This window comes from Oncorhynchus gorbuscha, linkage group LG24, assembly GCF_021184085.1.
Source record: "Oncorhynchus gorbuscha isolate QuinsamMale2020 ecotype Even-year linkage group LG24, OgorEven_v1.0, whole genome shotgun sequence".
NCBI lineage: Eukaryota > Metazoa > Chordata > Actinopteri > Salmoniformes > Salmonidae > Oncorhynchus > Oncorhynchus gorbuscha.
This window is the reverse complement of record NC_060196.1, coordinates 29,864,349-29,891,173: the sequence shown is the minus strand read 5'-3', so window position 1 is coordinate 29,891,173 and position 26,825 is coordinate 29,864,349. Positions and strand designations below refer to the sequence as shown.

Sequence of the window (26,825 nt, the reverse complement as noted above, 5' to 3'; positions counted from 1 at the left end):
ACACACGCTATAAATAATTCAACAACCTGCTGCTTGCCATGAAATGGTAAAACGCCCAAGCGTGCTAATGCCTTGTGTTGACGTGCTGTACTGTGTTCACTGGGAGGGTTGAGGAGTCTGTCGGTTCCAGCTCGCTTTGTTCTGTCTACATGTACGTGTCTGTTGCTGCATTAACTCTTAGCAACGTGTGATTGCGTGCTGCTGTGAGAACAACCGCAGAAGGCAGTGTGAATGGTAAAGGAAATCCACTTCATATTGTGTGTGTGTGTGTCACTTAAGCAATAAGGCCCGAGGGGGTGTGGTATATGGTCAATATACCACGGCTAAGGGCTGTTCTTCTGGGTACAGCCCTTAGCTGTGGTATATTGGCCATATACTACAAACCCCCGAGGTGCCTTATTGCTGTTATAAACGGGTTACCAACATAATTAGAGCAGTAAAAATAAGTGTTTTGTCATACCATTGGTATATGGTCTGATATACCACGGCTGTCAGCCAATCCGCATTCAGGGCTTGAACCACCCAGTTTAAAATAACAATTGAACAATGAGAATTCAAGATGGACTAGTTTTCTTTTCATGCCGGCTATGTGTGTGTGTGTACTGCATGTGAGCATTATGTGTACTCTCTGTCTGCCTGCTGTGTGTGGAATAGGCAGATGCAGCCCCTTGCTGTGCGTGGTATCTACTGTACATTCTCTATCCAGGCCTGAATCCATCTGTGTGTGCGCCCATGGTTCTGCATGCCTCTCACACACCTTGGCAATTTAAATATATTCCATGTTAATATTCAGTGGGGGGGCGAATGGCGGGAGAAGTGTGTGTCACGGGGTGGGTGGATGGGGGTAACACCAGTCCCCAAGTGTGCCACGACAGTTCCCAAAACACACACATTTACATGCTGTATGCACACACACAGATCCACACATATTCCACACATGCCAGATGGGAAAGGGATACATAAATCTGAGGAGAGACCCAGAGAGGTGGGAGATGTCTGAAGCAACCTGGCAGCTGAGGAGGACAGATGGAGGACAGGAGGGTTACGGAGCGCTTGGTGTGACCTGAGGGGCCATTGGGGGCCGGTGTGGGCTTCAGTTCATGTTTCCCCAGTTGACGAGTTGTCACCCAACTCCATCCCTGTCTTCTCTGCCTGACTCCCAACCCATTACTCCCCCCCTCCTGACTCCCCTACCTTCCCACCCCCCTTCTGTGCTCCTGACTGAGCAGCCCTTCTCCCTCCTGTAGTAACTTTCTTGCTGTGGAAAGGTGCTGCGTCTCTGGGGTGGCTTTCTACCCTCTGCCCAATGGGCTGTGGAGTGTGAAGGTGAAAAGGGGATGTGTGTGTTCCTTATCTGTTAAAGGGCTGTGGAGCTGCAGTGTTGTGCCCTACCTGTTGAATACACCTTTTGGTCATTCAGGTTGTGTATGTATTCGCCTGTGTGGTTGTGTAAACTGTAGATATCGACTTGTCTTTGTGTGTGTTCCATCTACCCTTTGCACTGTTGAGCAGGGGTGGAGACACGGTGTGTGTGTGTGTGTGTGTGTGTGTGTGTGTGTGTGTCTGTGCTCACTGTGTGTGTGCCGTGTGCTGTGTGTGTGTGTGTGTGTGTGTGTGTGTGTGTGTGTGTGTGTGTGTGTGTGTGTGTGTGTTCCATCTCACCTCCGTCGAAAGGTTCCTGGCATCCGCTCCTCTCACCCATCTCTTCCTGTCATTGGCTCCCCCTGAAAGGCTCCAGTCTCCTCCCCGGGCCTTAGCATTAGCGCTAGCTTAGCTAGGCTGTTTGAGCACCGAGGCTACCTCTAACATGGCCTTGAATATAAATCACTGTTTGCTTGATGCCGGATGCCTTAACATTTCATTCCTTCTAAGTCCAGTTTTCACATGACTGCTTGACACCACCTCGCATTCCTCCAACAAGGAAATAAACTGTTTTCTTTGGCACATTTAGCCACAAGGTAGAAAAAATAAATAGTTTTGATTATGTGGAGAGGACCATTGTATTCAAGATGGCTTTGTTTGTGTTCGTTGTAACAGAGTTAGTGCACATTGTATTACCATTCAGCTGGGATGAGAGAGCTAGTCGGAAGATTCTTTCATGACTTGGCCCCAGTTATGAGACAGCTCAGAAATTGCATGCAGAGATTATTCTAGAAAGAATGTATTACTCATGATGCAGTACTTACCCCAGCTTTTATTTCACAAACTGTAAAAGAGGGCTATGAAAAGCCTTTGATCATTTTATGTGGGTTAAAACCCTCAAACGTACCAGTTATGAACTTTACACGCTATGCAAATACAATCTGTTGTATTCGATTTAAGTACCATGCACTTATATTTGAAACATTACGGTCATTTTTACATTTGAAATATTACGGCCATATTTGGTAATAGCCCCACTTTTTTTTTTTTTGCACTGTCAGGATAGCAGCTACGGTAATGTGTTACACATAACCAGCTGACCTAGTTGGTTCAAGGGTATTACACAGTATATTAGGAAATGTGAGCTTTGATGCGCCCGTGAGTCTTTTGATGTATGATATTCATTGGAAATATGCTTTTGATGCTACTGTATAGATTTTCTGTTGTAGTCTTGATGTTTGGGGCTACGGCCCAGTGGCAGGCGTTGCGTGCTTGTTACCAAGGTGCTACCTGGCTGCTACTGTGAGCCCGGAGGCTGTGTATCTGAGTATATGCGCATTTGAGTACGTGTGTGTGTGTGTGTGTGTGTGTGTGTGTGTGTGTGTGTGTGTGTGTTCGTGTCAACGTGGGGGTAACACGCCACGCACCTCCCTTTTACCCACTGGTAGGTAACCAGGTTTGACATGCTTCAAGATCCTCGCTTAGGAATGGCAGGCTTGCTCTGACCTGCCAAGATGTCAGGGAGAAGAGTTTTGCGGCTCCTTGTCTGCATTAAAAATTTAAAAAATGCGTTGTGTGTTTTTCCCCATATGCAAAGACGGGAGCGGATTGCGATATTCTCAGTTTGTAGCACACAGGGCTTGGCAGTCGAACCAGGTTATACCCTAAGGGGTGTATTTCCAGTGACTTGTTTACACATACAGGATGTCTTCCTTTTCCTCTTTGGACCCCCCGCTGTGTTAGCAACGTCTTTGTCTGCAGGCTTGAACGCCCCGTCTTCCTACCTTGGTGACACAGCAGTCGCGTATGAAGCTATTAATTTGTCGCAGTGACACTGGGCAGCCCAGTTTATTATGCTGATGACCCTGTTGATTAGGCAGTGTGTGTGTGTGTGTGTGGGGGGTGGCAGGCGAGGGTAGAAAATATTTGTATTTTGTAGTTTTTTTAATATGCCAAGTTCAAATACTCTGTAGCCGAATATAGTTTTGATAGTTGCAACTAAAAGGCAACTATTTTCTTTGATAATCAAATAAAGGTCTCAGAAAAACATGTTTTTATTTCACCTTTATTTAACCAGGTAGGCTAGTTGAGAACAACTGCGACCTGGCCAAGATAAAGCAAAGCAGTGTGACACGGACAACAACAGAGTTACACATGGAGTAAACAATAAACAAGCCAATAACACAGTAGAAAAAAGAAAGTCTAAATGCAGTGTGTGCAAAAGGCGTGAGGAGGTAGGCAATAAATAGGCCATAGGAGCGAATAATTACAATATAGCAGATTAACACTGGAGTGATATATGAGCAGATGATGATGTGCAAGTAGAGATACTTTTCTGCTCTTTTGCACACCAGTAAATAAAATAAAAACAGTATGAGAATGAGGTAGGTAGATTGGGTGGGCTATTTACAGATGGACTATGTACAGCTGCAGCGATTGGTTAGCTGCTCAGATAGTTGATGTTTAAAGTTGGTGAGGGAAATAAAAGTCTCCAACTTCAGCGATATTTGCAACTCGTTCAAGACACTGGCAGCAGAGAACTGGAAGGAAAGGCGGTCAAATGAGGTGTTGGCTTTGGGGATGATCAGTGAGATATACCTGCTGGAACGTGTGCTACGGGTGGGTGTTGTTATCGTGACCAGTGAACTGAGATGAGGCAGAGCTTTACCTAGCATAGACTTATAGATGGCCTGTAGCCAGTGGGTCTGGCGACGAATATGTAGTGAGTGCCAGCCAACTAGAGCATACAGGTTGCAGTGGTGGGTGGTAATAAAACGGATGGCACTGTGACCAGACTGCATCCAGTTTGCTGAATAGAGTGTTGTAAGCTATTATCGCCGAAGTCGAGGATCGGTAAGATAGTCAGTTTTACTAGGGTAAGTTTGGCGTTGAGTGAAGGAGGCTTTGTTGCAAAATAGAAAGCCGATTCTAGATTTGATTTTTTGAATTGGAGAAGTTTAATATGAGTCTGGAAGGAGAGTTTACAGTCTAGCCAGACACCTAGGTATTTATAGTTGTCCACATATTCTAGGTCGGAACCGTCCAGGGTGGTGATGCTAGTCGGGCGGGCGGGTGCGGGCAGCGAACGGTTGAAAAGCATGCATTTGGTTTTACTAGCATTTTAAGAGCAGTTGGAGGCCACGGAAGGAGTTGTTGTAAAGGCATTGAAGCTCGTTTGGAGGTTAGTTAGCACAGTGTCCAAGGTAGGGCTAGAAGTATACAGAATGGTGTCGTCTGCGTAGAGGTGGATCAGGGAATCGCCCTCAGCAAGAGCGACATCATTGATATATACAGAGTAAAGAGTCGGTCCGAGAATTGAACCCTGTGGGTACCCCCATAGAGACTGCCAGAGGTCCGGACAACATGCCCTCCGATTTGACACACTGAATTCTGTCTGCAAAGTAGTTGGTGAACCAGGCGAGGCAGTTATTAGAAAAAACAAGGCTATTGAATCTGCCGATAAGAATACGGTGATTGACAGAGATGAAAGCCTTGGCCAGGTCGATGAAGACTGCTGCACAGTACTGTCTTTTATCATTGGCGGTTATGATTTCGTTTAGTACCTTGAGCGTGGCTGAAGTTCAACCGTGACCGGCTCGAAAGCCGGATTACACAGTGGAGAAGGTATGGTGGGATTCGAAATGGTCAGTGATCTGTTTATTAACTTGGCTTTCGAAGACTTTAGGATTGAAGACTTTAGGATTGATATAGGTCTGTAACAGTTTTGGTCTAGGGTGTCACCCCCTTTGAAGAGGGGGATGACTGCAGCAGCTTTCCAATCTTTAGGAATCTCGGACGATACGAAAGAGAGGTGAACAGGCTGGTAATAGGGGTCTCAACAATGGCGGCGGATAGTTTTAGAAAGAGAGGGTCCAGATTGTCTAGCCCAGCTGATTTGTACGGGTCCAGATTTTGCAGCTCTTTCAGAACATCTGCTGTCTGGATTTGGGTGAAGGAGAAGCTGGGGAGGCTTGGGCGAGTAGCTGCGGGGAGGCGGAGCTGTTGGCCGGGGTTGGAGTAGCCAGGAGGAACGCATGGCCAGCCGTTGAGAAATGCTTATTGAAATGTTCGATTATCATGGATTTATCAGTGGTGACTGTGTTACCTAGCCTCAGTGCAGTGGGCAGCTGGGAGGAGGTGCTCTTGTTTTCCATGGACTTTACAGTGTTGCAGAACTTTTTGGAGTTAGAGCTACAGGATGTGAATTTCTGCTTGAAAAAGCAAGCCTTTGCTTTCCTGACTGACTGCGTGTATTGGTTCCTGACTTCCGTGTACAGTTGCATATCGTGGGGACTATTCGATGCTATTGCAGTCCGCCACAGGATGTTTTTGTGCTGGTCAAGGGCAGTCAGTTCTGGAGTAAACCAAGGGATTTATCTGTTCTTAGTTCTGCATTTTTTTGAACGGAGCATGCTTGTCCAAGATGGTGAGGAAATTACTTTTCAAGAATGACCAGGCATCCTCAACTGACGGAATGAGGTCAATATCCTTCCAGGATACCTGGGCCATGTCGATTAGAAAGTCCTGCTCGCAGAAGTGTTTTAGGGAGCGTTTGACAGTGATGACTGCGGACCCATAGCGGATACAGGCAATGAGGCAGTGATTGCTGAGATCCTGATTGAAAACAGCAGAGGTGTATTTGGAGGGCAAGTTGGTCAGGATAATGTCTATGAGGGTGCCCATGTTTACGGATTTAGGGTTGTACGTGGTGGGTTCCTTGATGATTTGTGTGAGATTGAAGGCATCTAGCTTAGATTGTATGACTGCCGGGGTGTTAAGCATATCCCAGTTTAGGTCACCTAACAGAACGAACTCTGAAGCTAGATGGGGGTCGATCAATTCACAAATGGTGTCCAGGGCACAGCTGGGAGCGGAGGGGGGTCGATAGCAGGCGGCAACAGTGAGAGACTTATTTCTGGAGAGGTTCATTTTTTAAATTTGAAATTCAAACTGTTTGGGTATAGAACTGGAAAATATGACAGAACATTGACAGAACATTGCAGGCTATCTCTGCAGTAGATTGCAACTCTTCTCCCTTTATCAGTTCTATCTTGACTGAAAATGTTGTAGCTGGGTATGGAAATCTCAGAATTGTTGGTGGCCTTCCTAAGCCAGGATTCAGACATGGCAAGGACATCAGGGTTGGCGGAGTGTGCTAAAGCAGCGAGTAAAACAAACTTGGGGAGGCTTCTGATGTTGACATGAATGAAACCAAGTTTTTTTTCAATCACAGAAGTCAACAAATGAGGGTGCCTGGGGACACGCAGGGTGTTTGAATACCTATTTGAAAACACAATAAATATTTATTTGATGGCAGACAGATATTTTATGAAGAACCAAAAACTCCAACAGTTAGTTTAGTCTAAATATATCAACAATAGCACTCGGTTTGGAGGGCTCTCAGATATGAATCTTAATATAGCCTATAGCAGTGGTCACCAATCTTTTCCGAGTCCAAAAGCAAGTCGAGATTGACCACTCAGGTTTTTTTTTTTATGACTTTAAAACAAAACGTATACAGTGCCTTGCGAAAGTATTCGGCCCCCTTGAACTTTGCGACCTTTTGCCACATTTCAGGCTTCAAACAAAGATATAAAACTGTATTTTTTTGTGAAGAATCAACAACAAGTGGGACACAATCATGAAGTGGAACGACATTTATTGGATATTTTTTTTTAAATTAACAAATCAAAAACTGAAAAATTGGGCATGCAAAATTATTCCCACTTGTTGTTGATTCTTCACAAAAAAAATACAGTTTTATATCTTTGTTTGAAGCCTGAAATGTGGCAAAAGGTCGCAAAGTTCAAGGGGGCCGAATACTTTCGCAAGGCACTGTACCTACTGTGTGCAACATTAACCGATTTTAAAAACAGTTCTGTAGCCGTTTGCTCTTGATCCAATAAATGATCACTGCTTATTGGCTATGCGTGAAGTGCACTGCCAATGTTGTTGCTCTCAGACCATTTTGAAATTGTAGGTATATGATCACACTGGTAATAGATCATTTGTTTTATTACTTGTGAGGCACAGCTGAGTGAGCATAATAATTCGTTTTTATTTTACTGGACTGATGACCTGCAACTGATGGTCAGTCTGAAGGGTGGGAGGGAAGCAGCTGTGAGGCTGCCTCACCCGTCCCTCCTCTCTCCCTCCCTTCTGCTGAGGAAAGGGGACACTAGCTGATGGCGAAACTCAAGTCGCACTGCGTTATTTCTGCCTCATGAACCAATTCATGTTGTTACTCCTATGACCAGAGAAAGTGAAATATTCCTTGATATTTAAAAAAAGACGAGTCGCTAATAATAACAACGTAAGCTTATCGGAACACATTGATATGCTCATTAATTGCAGCTGCTTGGCTAGTAAACGTGTTGAACAGTGCTGAATAACAACATAACCATTTTTTTTTTAAACCAGCAGCTCTTTGCTGTATTAATTTAGCCTCTCTAGTCATGGTTTTCAAAACCAACAGCTCTTTGCTGTATTAATTTAGTCACTCTAGTCATGGTTTTAAAAACGGTGAAATCGCAAAGTAGCAACTTTGCTGTGCGCTCGAGGCTTCTTTTTGCAGCCTACGGCTCGAGGAAACTGTGCAGACACGGTGGTCTGAGCTCTCTGATTGGCCAGCGGTAGGCCTATATAGCTGCGTTTGATTTGCTCTCAGAACTGCGCCTACCAGGCAGCCCCGATCTTCAGACACATGAAATGGTTAAAAATGGGAACATTTTTGCTTTCCTGGCACGAGGGCTGCTGAATCAAGTGCACCGCCAACAGCACGAAAACAAAAAAAAGAAAAAGGCTTTAATGTTGTTGTTGTTTTTTTACAGAAATGTTTGGTGATCGACAACAACTGGTTTATAGCCTATAAATAAATGCATTGAATCACCTCAACATTACAGTAGACCACATTTGCAGCTTCAAAATTACTAACTAATATATTTTCATAATGAGTGCTACATAAGGTAATACAGTAACATTTGATATCAAGCTCTAATAGGGTTGCCAACTTTCTCACTACCAAATAAGGGACAAAGGTGGTGTGCCAGTGCACAGTGCCACAGCGGTGTGGGTATGGTGTTGTGTGAATTAATATACACTGTATATCATATTCTTAGTCAATTGGAAAGGCAAAACCTTTTTATATTCCATTTACTCTATAGCTTTACTAAAACTGTATCATTATGTAAACTTATCTGAATAATATTCCACATTTTTTGCTGCTCTTGACTGATTCAAGCAGTCCTTTTTCATTTTGCTTAGCCAGAGAGAAGTCCTCACATGACAAGTCACAGTTCACAGATATTTGAAGCACTGCTACATCCGAGTCTGACCATTTAATGGTCATCCGAGAGAAAATCCTCTCCACAAAGGCATTTGAGCCTGGCACACTGAGGACAAATGAGACAACCCTGAACATGTTGATCAAGTTGGCTTTCCCTAGGTTTTGGAAAACTGCCACCCACTTCTCACTGGTGGATTTTGTGGTATCAAATCAAAGTTTATTTGTCATGTGCGCCGAATACACCAAGTGTAGACCTTAGTGAAGTGCTTACTTACAGGCTCTAACCAATAGTGTGGAAAAAAAGGTATGTGTAGGTGAGTTAAGGAATTAAACCACAGTAAAAAGACATTTGAAAATAACAGTAGCAAGGCTATATACAGACACCGGTTAGTCAGGCTTATTGAGGTAGTATGTACATGTAGGTATCGTTAAAGTGGCTATGCATATATGATGAACAGAGAGGAGCAGTAGCGTAAAAAAAGAGGGGTTGACGGGTGGTGGGACACAATGCAGATAGCCCGGTTAGCCAATGTGCGGGAGCACTGGTTGGTCGGGCCAATTTTTTTATTTCACCTTTATTTAACCAGGTAGGCTAATTGAGAACAGGTTCTCATTTGCAACTGCGACCTGGCCAAGATAAAGCATAGCAGTGTGAACAGACAACACAGAGTTACACATGGAGTAAACAATTAACAAGTCATAACACAGAGAAAAAAAGGGGAGTCTATATACAATGTGTGCAAAAGGCATGAGGAGGTAGGCGAATAATTACAATATTGCAGATTAACACTGGAGTGATAAATGATCAGATGATCATGTACAGGTAGAGATATTGGTGTGCAAAAGAGCAGAAAAGTAAATAAATAAAAACTGTGGGGATGAGGTAGGTGAAAATGGGTGTGCTATTTACCAATAGATTATGTACAGCTGCAGCGATCGGTTAGCTGCTCAGCTAGCTGATGTTTGAAGTTGGTGAGGGAGATAAAAGTCTCCAACTTCAGCGATTTTTGCAATTCGTTCCAGTCACAGGCAGCAGAGTACTGGAACGAAAGGCGGCCGAATGAGGTGTTGGCTTTAGGGATGATCAATGAGATACACCTGCTGGAGCGCGTGCTACGGATGGGTGTTGCCATCGTGACCAGTGAGCTGAGATAAGGCGGAGCTTTGCCTAGCATGGCCTTGTAGATGACCTGAAGCCAGTGGGTCTGGCGACGAATATGTAGCGAGGGCCAGCCGACTAGAGCATACAAGTCGCAGTGGTGGGTAGTATGTACCTGAATGTATAGTTTCAAGTGACTATGCACATATGATAAACAGAGAGTAGCAGCAGCATAAAATAGTGGTTGGGGGGGCACACAATGCAAATAGTCCAGGTAACCATTTGGTTATCTGTTCAGGAAGTCTTATGGCTTGGGGGTAAAAACTGTTGAGGAGCCTTTTTGTCCTAGACTTGGCACTCCGGTACCGCTTGCCATGGGGTAGTAGAGAGAACAGTCTATGACTGGGGTGGCTGGGGTCTTTGACCATTTTTAGGGCCTTCCTCTGATACCACCTGGTGTAGAGGTCCTGGATGGCAGGCAGCTTTGCCCCAGTGATGTACTGGGCCATACACACTACCCTCTGAAGTGCCTTGCGGTCGGAGGCCGAGCAATTGCCGTACCAGGCAGTGATGCAACCGGTCAGGATGCTCTCAATGGTGCAGCTGTAGAACCTTTTGAGGATCTCAGGACCCATGCCAAATATTTTTAGTTTCCCGAGGGGAATAGGCTTTGTCGTGCCCTCTTCACGACTGTCTTGGTGTGTTTGGACCATTCTAGTTTGTTGTTTTGGACACCAAGGAACTTGAAGCTCTCAACCTGCTCCACTACAGCCCTGTCGATGAGAATGGGGGCGTGCTCTGTGCTCCTTTTCCTGTAGTCCACAATCATCTCCTTAGTTTTGGTTACGTTGAGGGATATGTTGTTATTCTGGCACCACCTGGCCAGGTCTCTGACCTCCTCCCTATAGGCTGTCTCGTCGTTGTCTGTGATCAGGCCTACCACTGTTGTGTCGTCTGCAAACTTAATGACGGTGTTGGAGTCCTGCCTGGCCATGCAGTCGTGGGTGAACATGGACTACAGGAGGGGACTTTGAGCAGGCGCCCCTGGGGAGCTACAGTGTTGAAGATCAGCATGGCAGATGTGTTGCTACCTGGGACAGCTATAGTTTTAACTATTATGCTTCGTGGAAAGTAATCACTTTTTATGTGGGGCAAATAGCTACTTTCAAGGTGACTAGAACTATTTACATACAGATCCCAAAAATGCATATTTTTGTAAAACTATTTGTTTTGTGTGCCCACGATTTCATGTGGCCTGAAAGTGTTTGACACAAGTCGTGTTTGCGGGATACTCCTGGTCTTGGGTGGTATCGAGAGCAGCCACTAAGTATCTGTCAGGGCCCATAGACATCCATGCGTTCCTTCCACTAGTGTGACAATCTCCGAGTAGAGTTAGTCAAACGGCTTCCATTTTACCACACCAGTGTTTGTTTGCTTCAGTCGGGGGCTCGTTTTCCTTCACACCAGCCTAGTCACCACAGTAATTAGGCCCAATCACTAGTAACCATTAGCATCAAGCACTGCTCATAAACCAAGTGTCTCTGATTAATAAGAGCTGTGACCTTTGACTCCAAGACTCAATTCGTAATCCCTCTGATTACGAAGAATGTACTACATACAATAGTAGGCGTTTTAAATGGCACAATATACCAACGGTTCAACGCTCCCCGGAGAAGGTTTTGATGGAACATTCTTTGAATGTTGTGGACATTTTGTGTCTGAATGGATTTAGTTCGCATCTCTCTGAACGGTGTGGCCAGCAGCTGTTAGTCAGTCTGTAGATGTGTTATAAAACACAGTCGCGTTGTTCCCGAGCTAGTGATTTTAGAATCCTCGTCTTAATGCGGTTTGATCAGGGCTAATGAGCCGCTACTGTTTACTCTCTGAGGCACTCAGTGTCTTTACCGAGTCTTCCTACTCCGCTGCTTAGTTTTCAGCCCAGCATAATGCCTGCTGCGGAACCCACTTAAAGACTTTAATGCTTCTGGCTGCCGCCTGGGCTTGTGTACCTGTATATTATGCGCGTGTGTTTTGATTAGTATGTCGATATAGAGAGGTATGTGTGTTTTTTTTGTCTCGATCGGCAGATGTTCTATCTGTTTGCGTTTTGTTAGAATGAGTACCGCCGTTGGGTGTCTTTCTCTGGGGACGTGAATAAAAGGGTTTTTGTTGAGTGCGTGTGTGTTGTACCTTACCGTGACATCTGCGCTCTGTCATTCATTAACACTGCTCCTGAACATCAGTGTTCAGTTTTTTTTAAATAAAAAGCCCCCAGCAACCCGAGGTTAGACAATCTATATAAAGACACAAGAGAAAATAGAGTTTTTGCTATCAGTTAAGGCCTTTAAATATGGATTCAGATTTCATTAGTATGCAGCGGTTGTCATAGGTGGATAATTACCACAAAGAGAAAAAATGCTATCTGCAATTAAACCGATTTCAGAAGCACTTATTCCACACAAGAGAATAGGTGTGGCTTTCACAGAATGTATTGATGTAATGAAAGCGAAATGCTCTATCAAAACACTTGGATGGAATTAATTGGGTGAGTTCCTTCTATTCAGTAGTACCTTCCAAACCATAAGCTGTGGAGTATATATTTTTTGATGCTGTAAACCGCCATACAGATTGCTGTGTGCTTGCTGGTAATCAGCAATAGCCTAGTAGTTAATACAGTCTTTGTCACAAACAATGTGGGCTACCATTTTAATATAAAATGTATATATTGTTTAGAATGCATTGGCATTTAGAGTTCTATATACATTTGATACACAATATTCTGTAATTCAATGATGACTCACATCCTCTGTATATAAAACAGCCGGTGTTGCCATGGGAATGGCTTTGTTATACATTCCCTCAGTCATATATCGATATGTACAGATCATGGCTGTTTCTCCGGTTTTTCCTATGACTGTTGGTCTTTTCCCAGCTGCACGACAACAGCTTCTCACTGCTGTCATAACAACAGAGTTGATGTTCACCCCTAGGTTCAACCCTTTCATTGAGTCCAATTATAGGAAATCACAGGTAGAAAAGAATGCAGTTCATTCCAATGTGAAATTCAGAGTTTTTTTTCCCTTTTTCTCCAGGCTCCTAGCGATTCATTTTTGTAGATGGTTTCGCAGCAGTCATGAATATATAATTATTTACATTTTTTCCTTTTCTCTAGTTTTTCTTTCCCCTGTTCCTTCCGCTCATCTTTCTCTATCTCTCCTCCTCTACCTCTCTCTGTCCATTAAACACACTCCAACCGTGGCCTCGCAGGGCCTGCCCTTTAGTTACGCCGTGGCTAGCCATCCCAGAGACCTTTATCGTCGTTAGCGTAGCAAAATCTCACGGCTCACGACACTATTAGTCTGTTAACCACTAACCACCATCTCAGACCGATGCACTCAAGGTAGCTCATCTCTCTCTCTCTCTCTTTATAAAACCATTTCACCCTCTCTTTCGCGCTCTCTTTCTGGTCTTTCTCTCTCTCTCTTTCATTCCTACTCTCCCCTCCTAACCATAGTCCGGGAAACGCAAATTAGATGCTGAAAACCCCATTTCTGTGTCTTAAGTGCGCTCCGGGCTTCTCCCTTGATCTGTCCGTTCTCTGAAAAACTCCATTGTGGTAAAACAAGAGGAGTTTTATAGGAGCGGAACAGAGAGGTGTGAGGTGATGGATGAGTGTGTAGGGGAGGGAGGGAGGGAGTGGAGGATGATGAAACGTCTGGTTCTCGACAGGCATACCAGGCAGGCTAAGACAAATCAGCTGTTAGTCCTGCAGGGATTGTGGTGTGTGTGTGTGTGTGTGTGTGTGTGTGTGTGTGTGTGTGTGTGTGTGTGTGTGTGTGTGTGTGTGTGTGTGTGTGTGTGTGTGTGTGTGTGTGTGTGTGTGTTCACAGTATGTGAGGGGAATTATAGTGAGTAGCGGTGTTTCTGTTGAGAGGTTACAACGTTCAATGCTAGCATCTCCAGCTGCAACAAATCAGTCGCAGATAAACAAGTTGTGATGTTGTTTTGCGGGAAGAACGAGGTGGCCATTTTGTATGACCGTTAGTGAAAGTACCTGCATACCTGGGGTGTCAAAACACGACGTAGAATCCACGGCGTGCAGTCAAAACAATTCCTAAGAGACGGCCTCTCTCTAAAAAGATAAAGTGAACGGAAAAAAGGCCTACACACTGACAGTGTGTATCAGGGTTTAAGCCAATTTAAACCGTTTTAGCGCGGCATATGTTTCCTGTGTCGTTGCAACTGCCAATGTTTAAATCAGAAACTGATATGGCATGTAGCAGCAGGAGGAGCAGACTTGGTGGAAGTATGTGTTTCTGCTGTCCTCGTCCGTGGGTCTGACTGTGTTTCTGCCGTGTGTCTGTGTCCCTTTTGTGTCTGTTTGTATGCGAGAGGAAGGTCACTCAGTGGGGCGGCGGTGGGAGGGGGGCGCGATTGGGGGGGGGGGTTGGAGGAAGGGTAAGAGGCCTGTCTACCCAGGGCTAGAGGGCCAGCAGTGGCTGGATGGGAGTGTGTGGGCTGTGATTCACTGTGGCACTGGATGGCAGGAAGCATACTGCTGCCTGCGGAGGAGGGAGGGAGGGAGGCATGGAGGTAGTAGAGGAGATCAGTGACACAGTGAGGGGCGCACGCACACACACACAGAGAGAAGGACAGAGAAGGACAGACAGAACATAGGACAGGATATAGCGACACAATCTGACAAAACAAACATGCAGTGTCACTGACTGACCTCGGCTTAATCTCCAGACAGTTAAAATGCACAGGGGCCAACAGGGGAGGGATCGCAGTAAATTAGCTTTGGCTCTGCTTGATGCTACTAGGCACAAGCAATGGTGGCCACGAAGACATGCTAGTATAAGTGCCTGTTGGTCAGGAGACACCCAGCTCAGTAAACCTGCTTCATGCCCTTCTGAGCTACACACACACACACACTGCTCTCTTGACCTGACAAACCCTCGGTGGCCCCGCAAACACCCAGGCCTCATTACCTATGCGGAAGGTTGCCCGGTAAAAGGCGGCAGCCGCGGCCCCCGAAGCCCAACCTTGGTCCACTTGACCCAGATAAGTGACAGTCGCTGGGTACGTGATCTGTTTTAAGGCAAAGATCAGGGGACGTGGGCCACGCTGGAGCCGAAATTAAGTGGCTGTTGCTGTCTCGCGCCTATTTGACCCTGTTTGATCCCTGGGAATGGAATGGTCGGAGGCGTTTGCAATGACGATAAACTCATTTCCGTTTTATTTTTGTGAGAAACACTTTTTTTTCTGGTCCAGTCATGCTATTTGAGGAAGCGAACTCAAGTGTTTTTAATCCACTAAGTGGAAGAACGATGGAGGGAAACCAAAACGCATGGGGAGAGTTGACCGGCACGGAAAAAGAGAGAATCTCTTGATAGGGTTTAAAAGTGTAGCTATTAAGACTAAGAGGGACATAAAACGCTGAGACACTCAAAGCGCACAGATACACACGTACACATGCAGGGTTTGTTTCTGAGTGCTACCACGAGGCGTCATGATCCAATGACTATTGGTGCTGAAGGTCTACTTTGTGTGTGTGTGTGTGTGTTTGTGTGTGTGTGTGTTTGTGTGTGCCTTGCGTTGTATTGCTCACTGGTGAGCAATGGGGAAAGATAAGATGTAGGCTCATTGGACGCTAAACAGTCCAGGAGAGCAACACTCCTGCGAGCCTGTTCTCCAATCACAGACGGCCGTGCAAAGTAAGTGTGTGTGTAAGAAAGTGTGAGGGCTTGGGTTGGTGGAGCAGGCGGGAAGCCGAGAACACGCTAGGTCACTAAGGAGAGAGAAAGAGGGAGGGAAAACATGTGGAGGGAGGCGGATGTCAGGGGTAATCCAGTTTTGGCCTCTAAGCACAAGGCAGTATTTGACTTCATGTTACGTTGAAATCTTCTCTCTATCCCTCTCCCTCTCCATTCTTTATCCTTTCTTTCACTCCTTCGCTCCCCCTCTAGCTCCAGCACTTAATGTACAATACCTATTTTGAAAAAGGAGAGGAAGAAATAGTTTTTTTTTTAGTGGTTCATTTTTGAACTATAAGGTAATTATGTAGAATTTGAACATTTTTCGGCCCAAAGGGCTGTGTGTGTGCACTTCTGTGTCTGACCGAGTGTGTGACTACAAGAGAACATTTCAGAGCTTGCTTGCCAGTGAAGGGAAAGTGAGCAAGAGAGAGAGAGAGAGAGAGAGAGAGAGAGAGAGAGAGAGAGAGAGAGAGAGAGAGAGAGAGAGAGAGAGAGAGAGAGAGAGAGAGAGAGAGAGAGAGAGAGAGAGAGAGAGAGAGAGAGAGAGAGAGAGAGAGAGAGAGAGAGAGAGAGAGAGAGAGAGAGAGAGAGAGAGAGAGAGAGAGAGAGAGAGAGAGAGAGAGAGAGAGAGAGAGAGAGAGAGAGAGAGAGAGAGAGAGAGAGAGAGAGAGAGAGAGAGAGAGAGAGAGAGAGAGAGAGAGAGAGAGAGAGAGAGAGAGAGAGAGAGAGAGAGAGAGAGAGAGAGAGAGAGAGAGAGAGAGCTGTCCCAGTTGGGAGGAGTGCGGAGGAGTGTAGCAGCAGAATGCCAATGGCAATGAGAGCCAGGCCGACTGTGAGGGGTTGTTTCGCTAGTTGTTCCTCCCTGTCACTTAAACCGTATCCCAGAGAGACTCTGGACCTTTTACAGTCTGCCTCTATTGGACCCACTTCAGAGCCTTCGCACCCCTGTCGCTCTCCTCCGCTCTCCCTCCTAGCACCATCCTTCCCTCCCATCTCTCTCTCTCTAGCCTCACACATCTTATGTATATGCAGTGCTCTCAAAGTATTCAGACCCCTTGACTTTTTCCACATTTTGTTACGTTACAGCCTTATTCTGAAATGGATTACATTACATTTTTTCCTCACCAATCTACACACAATACCCCATGGTGACAACACAAAAACTGTTTTTTAGAATTTTTCGAAAATGTGTTAGAAGAAAATGATCACATTTACATAAGTACTCAGACCCTTTACTCAGTACTTTGTTGAAGCATCTTTGGCAGCGATTACAACCTTGGGTATGACTCAACAAGCGTGGCACACCAGTATTTGGGGAGTTTCTCCCATTCCTCTCTTGCAGATCCTCTCAAACTCTGTCAGGGAACGTTGCTGCACAGCTATTTTCAGGTTTCTCCAGAGATTTTTGACCGGGTTTAAGTCCGGGTTCTGGCTGACCCACTCAAGGATATTTAGAGACCTGTCCCGACGCCACTCCTGCGTTGTCTTGGCTGTATGCTTAGGTTCATTGTCTTGTTGTAAGGTGAGCCTTCGCCCCAGTCTCGGGAGCTCTGTCAGAGTGACCATCGGGTCACCTTCCTGACCATGGCCCTTCTCCCCCGATTGCTCAGTTTGCCCGGGTGGTCATTGTGTGGACCTTCAATGCTGCAGGCATTTTTTTGTACCCTTCCCCAGATCTGTGCCTCGACACAATCCTATCTCGGAGCTCTACATACAATTCCTTCGACTTGGTTTTTGCTCTGACATGCACTGTCAGGTGTGCCTTTCCAAATCATGTCCAATCAGTTGAATGTACCACAGGTGACTTCAATCAAGTTGTAGAAACATCTCAAGAATGATGAACGGAAACAGGATACACCTGAGCTCAATTTCAAGTCTCAAAGCAAAGGGTCTGAATACTTATGTAAATAAGGTATTTCTGTTTTTATATTTAATACATTTGCAAATATTTATAAAAACCTGTTTTCGCTTTGTCATTATGGTTTATTGTGTGTAGATTGACAAGAAATAAATATTTAATCCATTTTAGAATAAGGCTGTAATGTAACAAAATGTGGGTTCGGGATAGTCTCATTCTTTCAATCTGGGCTGACAGAATGGTATTGGTAAGTGACTGAACTGGGAGAGATATGGGGTAGAATATGTTAGGATGACTAGGTAGGAGTGTGTGTGGGGTGGGTCTTAGTGTGTGTTTTTGAGTGTGCTAAGGGGTTTGTCTATTCACATCACATCTGTTATGTGAGCTAATCAGTCTCCAATGACATTGTCTCCCTCTCCACTCCACCACGCCCCATTCTTGTATCCACCCTGACAAAATCTGATCCAAATCTTTTTTCTCTCTCCCTCCCTCTCTTCTTACCTCCACCCTGTCTTGGCCCTCATTCTCTGCCAAACCCGTGGGTATTGGGTGGGTGGGCACCCCCTATCGTTACCCCCCCTTTTCCCAGCCAATACAATCGTCTGTTTCTTTTACCTCCTTCCCTGAGCCCTCCCGCCCTTCAAACGGGGTTATATTCACCAGGCATAAGAAAGCAGACTGAAGCAGGGATGGGTGTATCTGGACTTGACCAATAACAACAGATTGTTTTTCTTTTTCCGTCTATAATTGTTTTAAGACCAGTTCATTTCCTCCATGTTAGACGGCTTGTTTTTGATGCAGTAACTAACATGACTCATTATTTTTTGAAAATACAGTTTTATCTTTATCTGAGAACATTAATGGTAAACGCTGCTAATGTAAATGCTGATATCAAGCACAGCACATCAGATCAGCAGCTAGGGTAGCCACAGAGGGATGCCAATAGGTTGGGGGGATGGGGGGGGGGCTTCTGTCTGTGTAGATTTGTGTGTGTGTGTGTGTGTCTGCGGATCCAGCTTTGAGAAAGAGAGAGAGCGAGCAATTCAGGACCGAGCCCTGGCCACCGCCCCATAACTCCCTCCTTCCCTTCTCCATTTCATGTTTATGCGATAGCAAATGATTGACGCTGACCGGTCTCTTTTCGGCTGTGACTGCGGTTGTACGAGTGTGTGTCTCTGAACGTGTCCCCGGCGTAGATACAGCAGACTCCACTACACCTACACAGCTAACAGATGCGCGGGTCTGCGCCGTTCCCAGTGGAATCACCCGTAGTCGGAATCTCTGATATGGACGCAAGCCGGAGTGAGAATCTACAAAGTAATTTATGCTCTCACTCACTCACTCACTCTCAGCAGCGAGGTGCTAGCTTGGCAACAGCACACCACCATGTGGCTGAAAAGAGGAAGTCGACCGCCATTGTCCTCCAATGTGATATTAAGGATAATAGTGGTCTAGTGGCAGTCTGTGGAAACTGCAAGCTGGTTAAAACCAACATAATGAGAGGCTTTTACATTCAATTTAGACGCCTCACTCAGCCTCAATGCCCTCTGGAAATCACAAACATAGGCATAATTGAGCAAGGAGGCTGAGGTCAACGCAGAACATCAGGGGATGATAAGATGTGTGGCAGGCATTTAAATGCCTAACAGCTCATTTCCTGGCATGCGTTCGATGGTGAGAAATGCTCTGAATGTTGCAGAGAGAAATAGAATGAATAGTCATGTCTGTTCTGTGTGACGCGTTTTTATCGGAATGTTCTGTAACATCCTCCTGAACAGGCCCCTGTTCTTCAGTACAGCTGTTTTCATTTAACACTTCTGATTGGATTCTGATTTCTAACAGCTGATGTTCCCCCCAGCTCTTATCACAAGGAGTGATGACACGTATATTTGAATTGGACGAAATCCTAAGTACCCCCGCGTCGTCTTCTCTTTCAGAGCAGCGAAAGAAAACAGCAGGGCCGTCGACGGCTGGCATTATCGGAGGCATCATTGGTGTGGTCCTCCTGGTGGCGATCGTGGGCGCTGCCATCGTGCTGGTCCGCAAACGCAAGCAGAACGCAGAGAACGGAGAGTGAGTGTCCCCTCTCTCAGCAAATTGTCCTTTCAGGACACTCTTAGCGATTTCTGAGTCATATTTTTTTTTCAATATGTACGATTTAGCAAATCCATATCTTTCCTCCAATCAATTAAGTTTTACTCACTCCATATCTGTTAGGTGTGGAAAGTGAGTTGCACTAACCTCTCCAACTGCCCTCCCTTTCTCTCATCCAATCAGTGGTCCTCCCAAGCACAAGCCCCCTCCGCCTGTGAAGACCGGCAGCTCCACAGAGATGGTGAGTGGTCCACGTTCCCTGTCACTCAGGGCTCGTTATTATTGAAGGTCATAAACCACACGGAGTGCAGTTCGTAATGGGGCTAATGGCTATTGATTGGAGATGAGTGGCCCAGTTATCTGACTTTACCCACAGCTGAACAAGCATGTCACGGACCCAGTGACGAAGGAGTTGACGGAGACCCAGCCTTTAAGTAAGGTCTACTACGAGACCAGCGGAGAGCCTGTGACGGTAAGAGGACATCCTCCAATCTCCATTCTCTGGGTTGTGATCTTTAGGTCACACCAGAAAACCAAAAAAAAAGGAATGTTTCCTATCGTACTTTAGTCCAGGTAGTTGCTCCATGTTTCAGTCTGTTGTCTGCCATTGGGTGCCTTATGAACACAACCCGGACTGTCTCCATTTTCACACAGTGCTGTTTATAGTCGTTGATTTACTACCTGTACGACCTTTACCCTTCATGAGGTACAGCTTTCTAGACTTTGGATTCGTCTCTATCGTCCGATTACTCACCCTTTTGTACTATATTATAACATTCTGCCTGCATGGTCCCTCAACATCTTGACTATTTGAACCTATTGTGAAACTATTGAACGGTGCATGGTCAAGGAGTGGATTTTGTCTACCATACCACAGTTGATGACATTTTCTCGAGAGTTGTTGCTGGTTCAACCGGGATCTGTTGCTGTTTCAGGATCTGGATGCCTGCGACGATGACAATGAAAACGCCGCTGGCGGTGGGGCTGCTAATGGCGGCGGCCCTGCTGTCCTGGAGGACTCGATACGGTATGCCGACGTCGACGACACGCTAAATGACGGAGCCCTGCCGCCGTACTCCGGCGCGGGCGGTCACCACGTTGACGAGCCGCCGTCGACCACTGTGGCCCGCGGAGAAAGCTTTGTGTCGGCAGCCATGTATGTTTAGCAGATGACGTTTTAGCCTCCGTGACGACGACGACAACAACAACGTGCCTGTAGACCCAGGAAGGCTCTGGACCGATCCAGCCTTCCGATGTGATCAGAACCTAAATGCAGTGTTTACTACTCTTGTGATTCCGGAAAGGTAATATCACCAGAAACACAATTCAAAATATCACCAGAATTATCACTCGAAACTGTTTGTTTGAATGTTGCAGTGTTATACTTAAGCAATAAGGACCAGAGATGGTGTGGTATATGGCCAATATACCCCGGCTAAGGGCTGTTCTTCTGGGTACAGCCCTTAGCCGTGGAATGTTGGCCATATACTACAAACCCCCGAGGTGCCTTAATGCTATTATAAACTGGTTACCAACGTAATTAGAACTGTGGTATACGGTCTGATATACCACAGCTTTCAGCCAATCCGCATTCAGGGCTCGAACCACCCAGTTTATAATGTACAGTAAGCATCCTCAGACCAAAATGCCGTTTTATGGCAGTATGAACAGAATGAGGTTGTCACTGCTTTATAACATTGCAACATGACAAAGTTTAAGAATCTGACTCATGTTTTGGGTTCAATCTAAATTTCAAGAGCTGGCAATACTACGTTGTTAGGGTATCGAAGTGTGACATCTTTGTTTCCAGCAAAGCACACAATGCAAACACAATTATCAATGAGCGTGCAATCTCCGCCCTGCCCCGCCACACACACACAGGAAAGATGAACATTTAAGTCCAATTAAGTTCAAATTATAAGGATTGTATTTTCAGTGTCAAAATACCCAGCATATATTGGAAAATACTGCCATTAGTACCAATTTATGTAGATGAAGTGGCGATTATACGCTGTAATATATGCTGTTTATTTTACACACAGTGAAATATGAATTGAAATCTTTTCTATTTTAGTCTTATTCTTTTATGTACCGAAACACAAATGTGCAAAACGTCATTGATGAACAATTATGTGAGACCGTGTCAAGTTGGTCAAAGATGTCAAAGTGAACCAAATTATCAACGAACACTGTAAATAATAATGCTGATTTAATATATTGTCGGTGAAATGTGTAAAATGTCAAAACAAAAAAACGAGTGTAGGTGTTTTCAGAACCTCTATGTATAGGGGTGTCAGTTTCCATGTGAAATTGGAAGAAAAAAAAGTATACATTTTACTTTAACGGGTATTGATTGAGGTTGTCAGTCACAAGGCTTATGTTTTTAATCTAAAAATGCTGTGTGGATTTTAGCCCTTGTAACTCTGCATGGCATGATCGGTGGCTTGTTTCAATCAGTTGGCTCACTTTTTCCCCAAGGCTACTTAGACACACCAGGCCTTATACTTTTTGAATGTTGTCGATGTCTTTTGCGTTCCTCCATTGTATCGTCTACTTCAAGCACAAACACATGGATGTGGAGCAGCGGGGTGATTTAGGCGTATAGAAGGCGCACAGCACGACTTGAGATAGCTTTTAGCTGATACTAAGTCAGTCAGCATATCACTATGTTCTGTCCACAGAGTGCTTACTGCAGGACGCAATAAACAAAGAGTTGTATGTAACTCTTGCTGAGTAATGGGAACAAAAATCATTGGTTCTGGCCGTTCCAAAGAGCTTGAGTCGCACAATTCCACGAGTGCATTGATCTGTCCGCGTCACCTCAGAGGTAAGCGAGGATATACTCGCTAAATACATTAGCTTGTTGAATTAAATAAAACGACGCGAAGAAAAAGACCAAACGTGAACAAAAAGCACATGTAGCTTTGTAAGTAAATAAATAGATACTATTACACTAATGATTGCTGGACAGATGTAGAAAAAATAGATGTGGTATACAGACTGCGAGGTGGGCATACGGACACAGAGAAATAGAACACAGTAGTAACTGCCTACCTCACGGTTCTTTATTCTGTCAGTCAGTGCTCCACTGCGCTATTGTCGATTTTTATTTTTATGTGACAATCACTTTGAAAACAACTTTCATTGGCTTTTGGTGGCACTTCGGGTCTCTATGGTGTTTAATTTAAAGATAATGTCTGCATGCTGCATGGAACTATGGGTAGCTCAACTTCTTCTCTGTGCAAAAATACTCGTGCCGCCATTTTTGAAAACGTATGGCTGTAGGCGGTGGGCTCGCATAATGTGGTGCAGTGTCAGACAATCACATCTGAATTTTATAGCCCTTACACAGGTCAGAGTTCAAAGGGAAATTAACTGTGTATTTTTTTACATTTGCTTTTACAAACTGTGATTCCATCTTCTTTTTTAAATATTTTTTTAATTTATTGCTTCATATTGCCGTCGGAAATATATTGTACTGTTTTGTGTTTTGCCTATAAAAAGAGCCTCAAAATTTAAGATGTGTTGATATATTGAGTTTAGAAAACGACAATCATTGGGCCCCCTGGGTTTGTTATTATCAAAGACCAATGAGTCAGCATTCTGTTTAGTTCTGTTGTTTTATAGTCAAGGCATCTGATAACGATTTCTCGCTGCAGCATGAGTTGCAGTGTGTGTTTGCCAAGCGCTTTGCCTCCGTCCCGATAGGTTTAATGCCAAAAAATACAAACTGTGAATGTTAGCGATTAACGCTAATCTGAATCCGGTCTTCTTCCTTCCCCGCTTGTTTAATTATCTCACATTCATTGTCGCATTTCTTTTCATCACCAAGCCAGATGTGCCTTCGTTACTTTATTTTTTTTTAGCTTGTTCATTTACACATTTGTTTCTGTTTTAGAAAATAAATATGAGATTAAAAAAAAGACGAGGTAACCTCTGATTGTGGAAAGCCAAACACTTGATCATTGTGATTTTTTTTTTGTAAACATGTTCTTAATTTCCCCCCCCCCCCCCCCCCCCTTTTAAAAAAACATTTAATTAGCTTTTTTGAAAACCTATTATGTGTTTTAAGGATCATTGTCTTGTCGAATAAAATGTAAACCAAAGGCCCTGAATGTCTCGCTGTATTCTGTTAAACTTCTATTGGGTCACAACGACCTCCAGGCCTTGAGTCCTTTAAGGCTCCTAAATGACCAACCAACACGTGTCACTGACAGCATCACATCCTGTGGCAGTATAATGTCCAGTGGTAGCTGACACTGATTGCCCTTCGTTGCCCCTGGACAAGTATGTGTCTGTTACCATTCTATAGCCAGCACCCAAGTGATATAGCCTGGCTTTAGAACTGTCACCATGCATTTGTTAACCTCTGTCTTTAATTAGTGTTATAGGTCTATAGGCCTCCTGGGGGGGGGGGGTCAACATCACAGAACATGTTTTAAGATAATTTTCAGCTAGTACAACATCCAACATTTCAGCCCCAGAGGACATTTCAAAGCGGCAGGTACTTTCACACTTTAGCGAAACCAAAAAACATAAAACATGGCAAATTACAGTATGCCTGAGATTTGTGTGTAAACATATCCTCCGGAGGCTCAAGCACAGACAAATCCAGGAGTATTATTTTAGCCGCAAAAAAATAAATGTTAGGCACCACTAGACGTGCTGCTTGTGAAAAGTGTTGTCATTTTTTTGAGCTACAGAGCCAGGCATGCGGATGTGTGTTGAAGCGCATATTAAACAGACTAGGGAGTGTTAAAGGTGCAGTCTGGGATTTGTTCCCCCCCCCCCAGCCAAACGGACTGCCCGTCACTTGTTTTGGTATACAGATGAGGGATGAGGCTGGGGTCATGTAACCCCCCCCCCCTCCAATGAATCCTCAAATTCATAAACGGGGCTCTTTCTGCAAGGACTGACAGTCCATGACATCCACATGACAATTGTAAACATACTTTAAAGTTGTGCAAAGTTTTACAAAGACACTGTTTATAATGGAACAAAACAACCTTACATTTTGGGACATGATAGAAGACAGTTGTGGTAAACTCATGATGCATTTCTAAATGATATTCCACAGGAATCAATGGAGATATATATATATATATATATAATTTTAATTATTAATGATGATGGCTGTAAATATCCCAGATTGCGGTTTTAAATGGAACGGGAACGAAAATGATGCTAATACTACATCACTAACCCTTGTGTTGAAGATGAAGGAAGTGTCTGATATTAAAGCACTTTCAATTATGGTTAGAGTGCTTAGTGATGGAGATTAAATATATTCACCCAAGTACTACCAGTGGCTGTATCTGTAAGTAGGCCTCGGAGTCAAACAACACTTATTCCCTTCTCTGATCCGTAGATCAACAGTTTGACAACATGGCTAGAGTTGCCAACACAGACCAGATTTATAACCGCAGATTATAACATGCTTTTTTTGTGGGTGTGGGGGTGTTTAAGAAAATCACCACGAATAGCTTTTTGCCTGCAGCTATTTCAGATCATAGTTGTGCCTGCTCTTCCTATTACCTCAATATCCACCTTCCATTAAACTACACACACTATAGATCAAATAATTAATTGATTTAGTAATTTGGGATTAAAACACTGACTGATATGAATGTGTGTCTGGTATGTTGAAGTGATATATGGTGGTAAGATTTTATTAATTTGATATTCTCTGTTTGCATGTCATTTCAGTGAAATCGCTCCTCTTTGTGACACTAAATAAAGTTTTTGGTAGCATATTTTGGCATGACATTTAAAACATGCTAATCTGGATACATTGATTGGTTTTTGGTCTGAAATGCAAATATTAGCCATTGGTGACAGTGGCTAAATCGGTGTGGATTGAAGTCTTTCCTACTCCAAAACTCTCAAGGTAAATAAACAAATATATACATATGTACTTTTCCTGCACTATCGCTTTAGTGAATCCAACTTTTTAAAATTATGTATATTTATTTTTACAAACACTACCCAATGGTTAGAATCTAACATATAATTACTTCGCCATTACTTCGTCATCCAGTAATTCCAAATCAGAGGAGAAACGTTTTACCCAGACCGGCCACCAGAGGGAGCAGTGGGTTGCAGAGATCAACCATGATGTTGTGTGCATGTGAACAGGCGGGGTGTTGACTGGTAAGATAATGATGCTTTTCATACCTCATTCTGTTAATGGAAATGTCTGTAAGGAAACACCCGACGGTCATACACATGACAAGGCCATGTGCTGTTTTCAACTAGGTCCTCAATGCAGCACACTCAATTAACTATAGCACAATCAGTACACCTAGTAGGTATTTCTGTTATGATAGGGTTGTGTACATGTTTTGAGTGGGATGAAGAAGTTTTTATTTCAAACTCATTCTGGTGATTCGCAGCATACTGAGCTATGAGAGGTCCAGGGTTAAAATCCTAGACTAGCCCCCAAATAGTGGTTTCTTGTAGGAAAACAAATGGCTACATTGTGTTATTATTGTGGTATTGTACACTGTGTTCTGTGGGGAGTAGAGCTGAGAGTGGCCCACCATCTCACGGGATTAACTACTGGCATTAAATCAGTTGCCTTGAGATTTTCATATTGCTTTTTCAATTGGAATAAGGGGCTTCACTCTCCAGCTGCTTTTTCTTTCTCTACCCTTCTCTACCCTTACCCCTCTAGAAGTAGCATTTGACCTTGTGGGGACTAACGAAATGTCCCCAGGTGGTCAAAAAAACACCAGAAAATTGCCCAAAATAGTAGATGTTAGAACTATTAGATGTTTAATGTTTCTTTTGGAAAAAAATATTCAAAAAGTGACAGTTTTGCCATATTAAAACGAGAGTTCGGTGATGGAGAAACTTGAAGAAATGTTGGGTTCTCGTGGGTTAAAATCTTCCTAGAAGTGACACCGAGTTGACTGTGGGACATGTCAAGATGCCGTTATTCATATAAAAAAATCTGATTGATTGAATTCTTCATGTAGTCTATTTTAAAAGGTACTCCATTTGTAACATGGTTTTAAAATACAATATTGGTGCATGATGTCTACTTAAAATATTAAAGGGACGCAAAAGGCACTTATTTCGTGGAAAGACCAAGATGTACTAATTATGAGCAAATGAACACAACTGATTCTAGATCAGTGCTAACTATCTGCTAAACCCCTTGTCTCTCATCTGAGTCCGCCATCTTAACTTCCTACAACAATCCCAGAATTCTCTCTCTCTTTCTTAATTGAACCATGTGTCAGTCTCTCCCTCTCTCGCCCACCATTTCCTCTTTTCCATTCAATTCCCTGGCTCCCGATGTGGCGCGGAAAAATAGTGATCACCATGGAAACAGCCCAGCAACAGGCTGGCCCCTAACACTCAATC

General features: G+C 44.2%; 1 protein-coding gene across 1 annotated transcript in view; it reads left to right on the top strand.

The window, feature by feature from the left end:
* LOC124013351 (poliovirus receptor homolog) overlaps positions 1 to 23,567 on the top strand; it is a 91,621-nt gene extending 68,054 nt beyond the window's left edge. Inside the window, exons 7-10 of the mRNA XM_046327647.1 lie at positions 19,301 to 19,436; positions 19,641 to 19,698; positions 19,834 to 19,929; positions 20,393 to 23,567. Of these exons, the coding sequence (XP_046183603.1) occupies positions 19,301 to 19,436; positions 19,641 to 19,698; positions 19,834 to 19,929; positions 20,393 to 20,623 (521 nt within the window). The 3' untranslated portion in view covers positions 20,624 to 23,567. The remainder of the gene's footprint in view (positions 1 to 19,300; positions 19,437 to 19,640; positions 19,699 to 19,833; positions 19,930 to 20,392) is intronic.
* Positions 23,568 to 26,825: the final 3,258 nt, after the last annotated feature.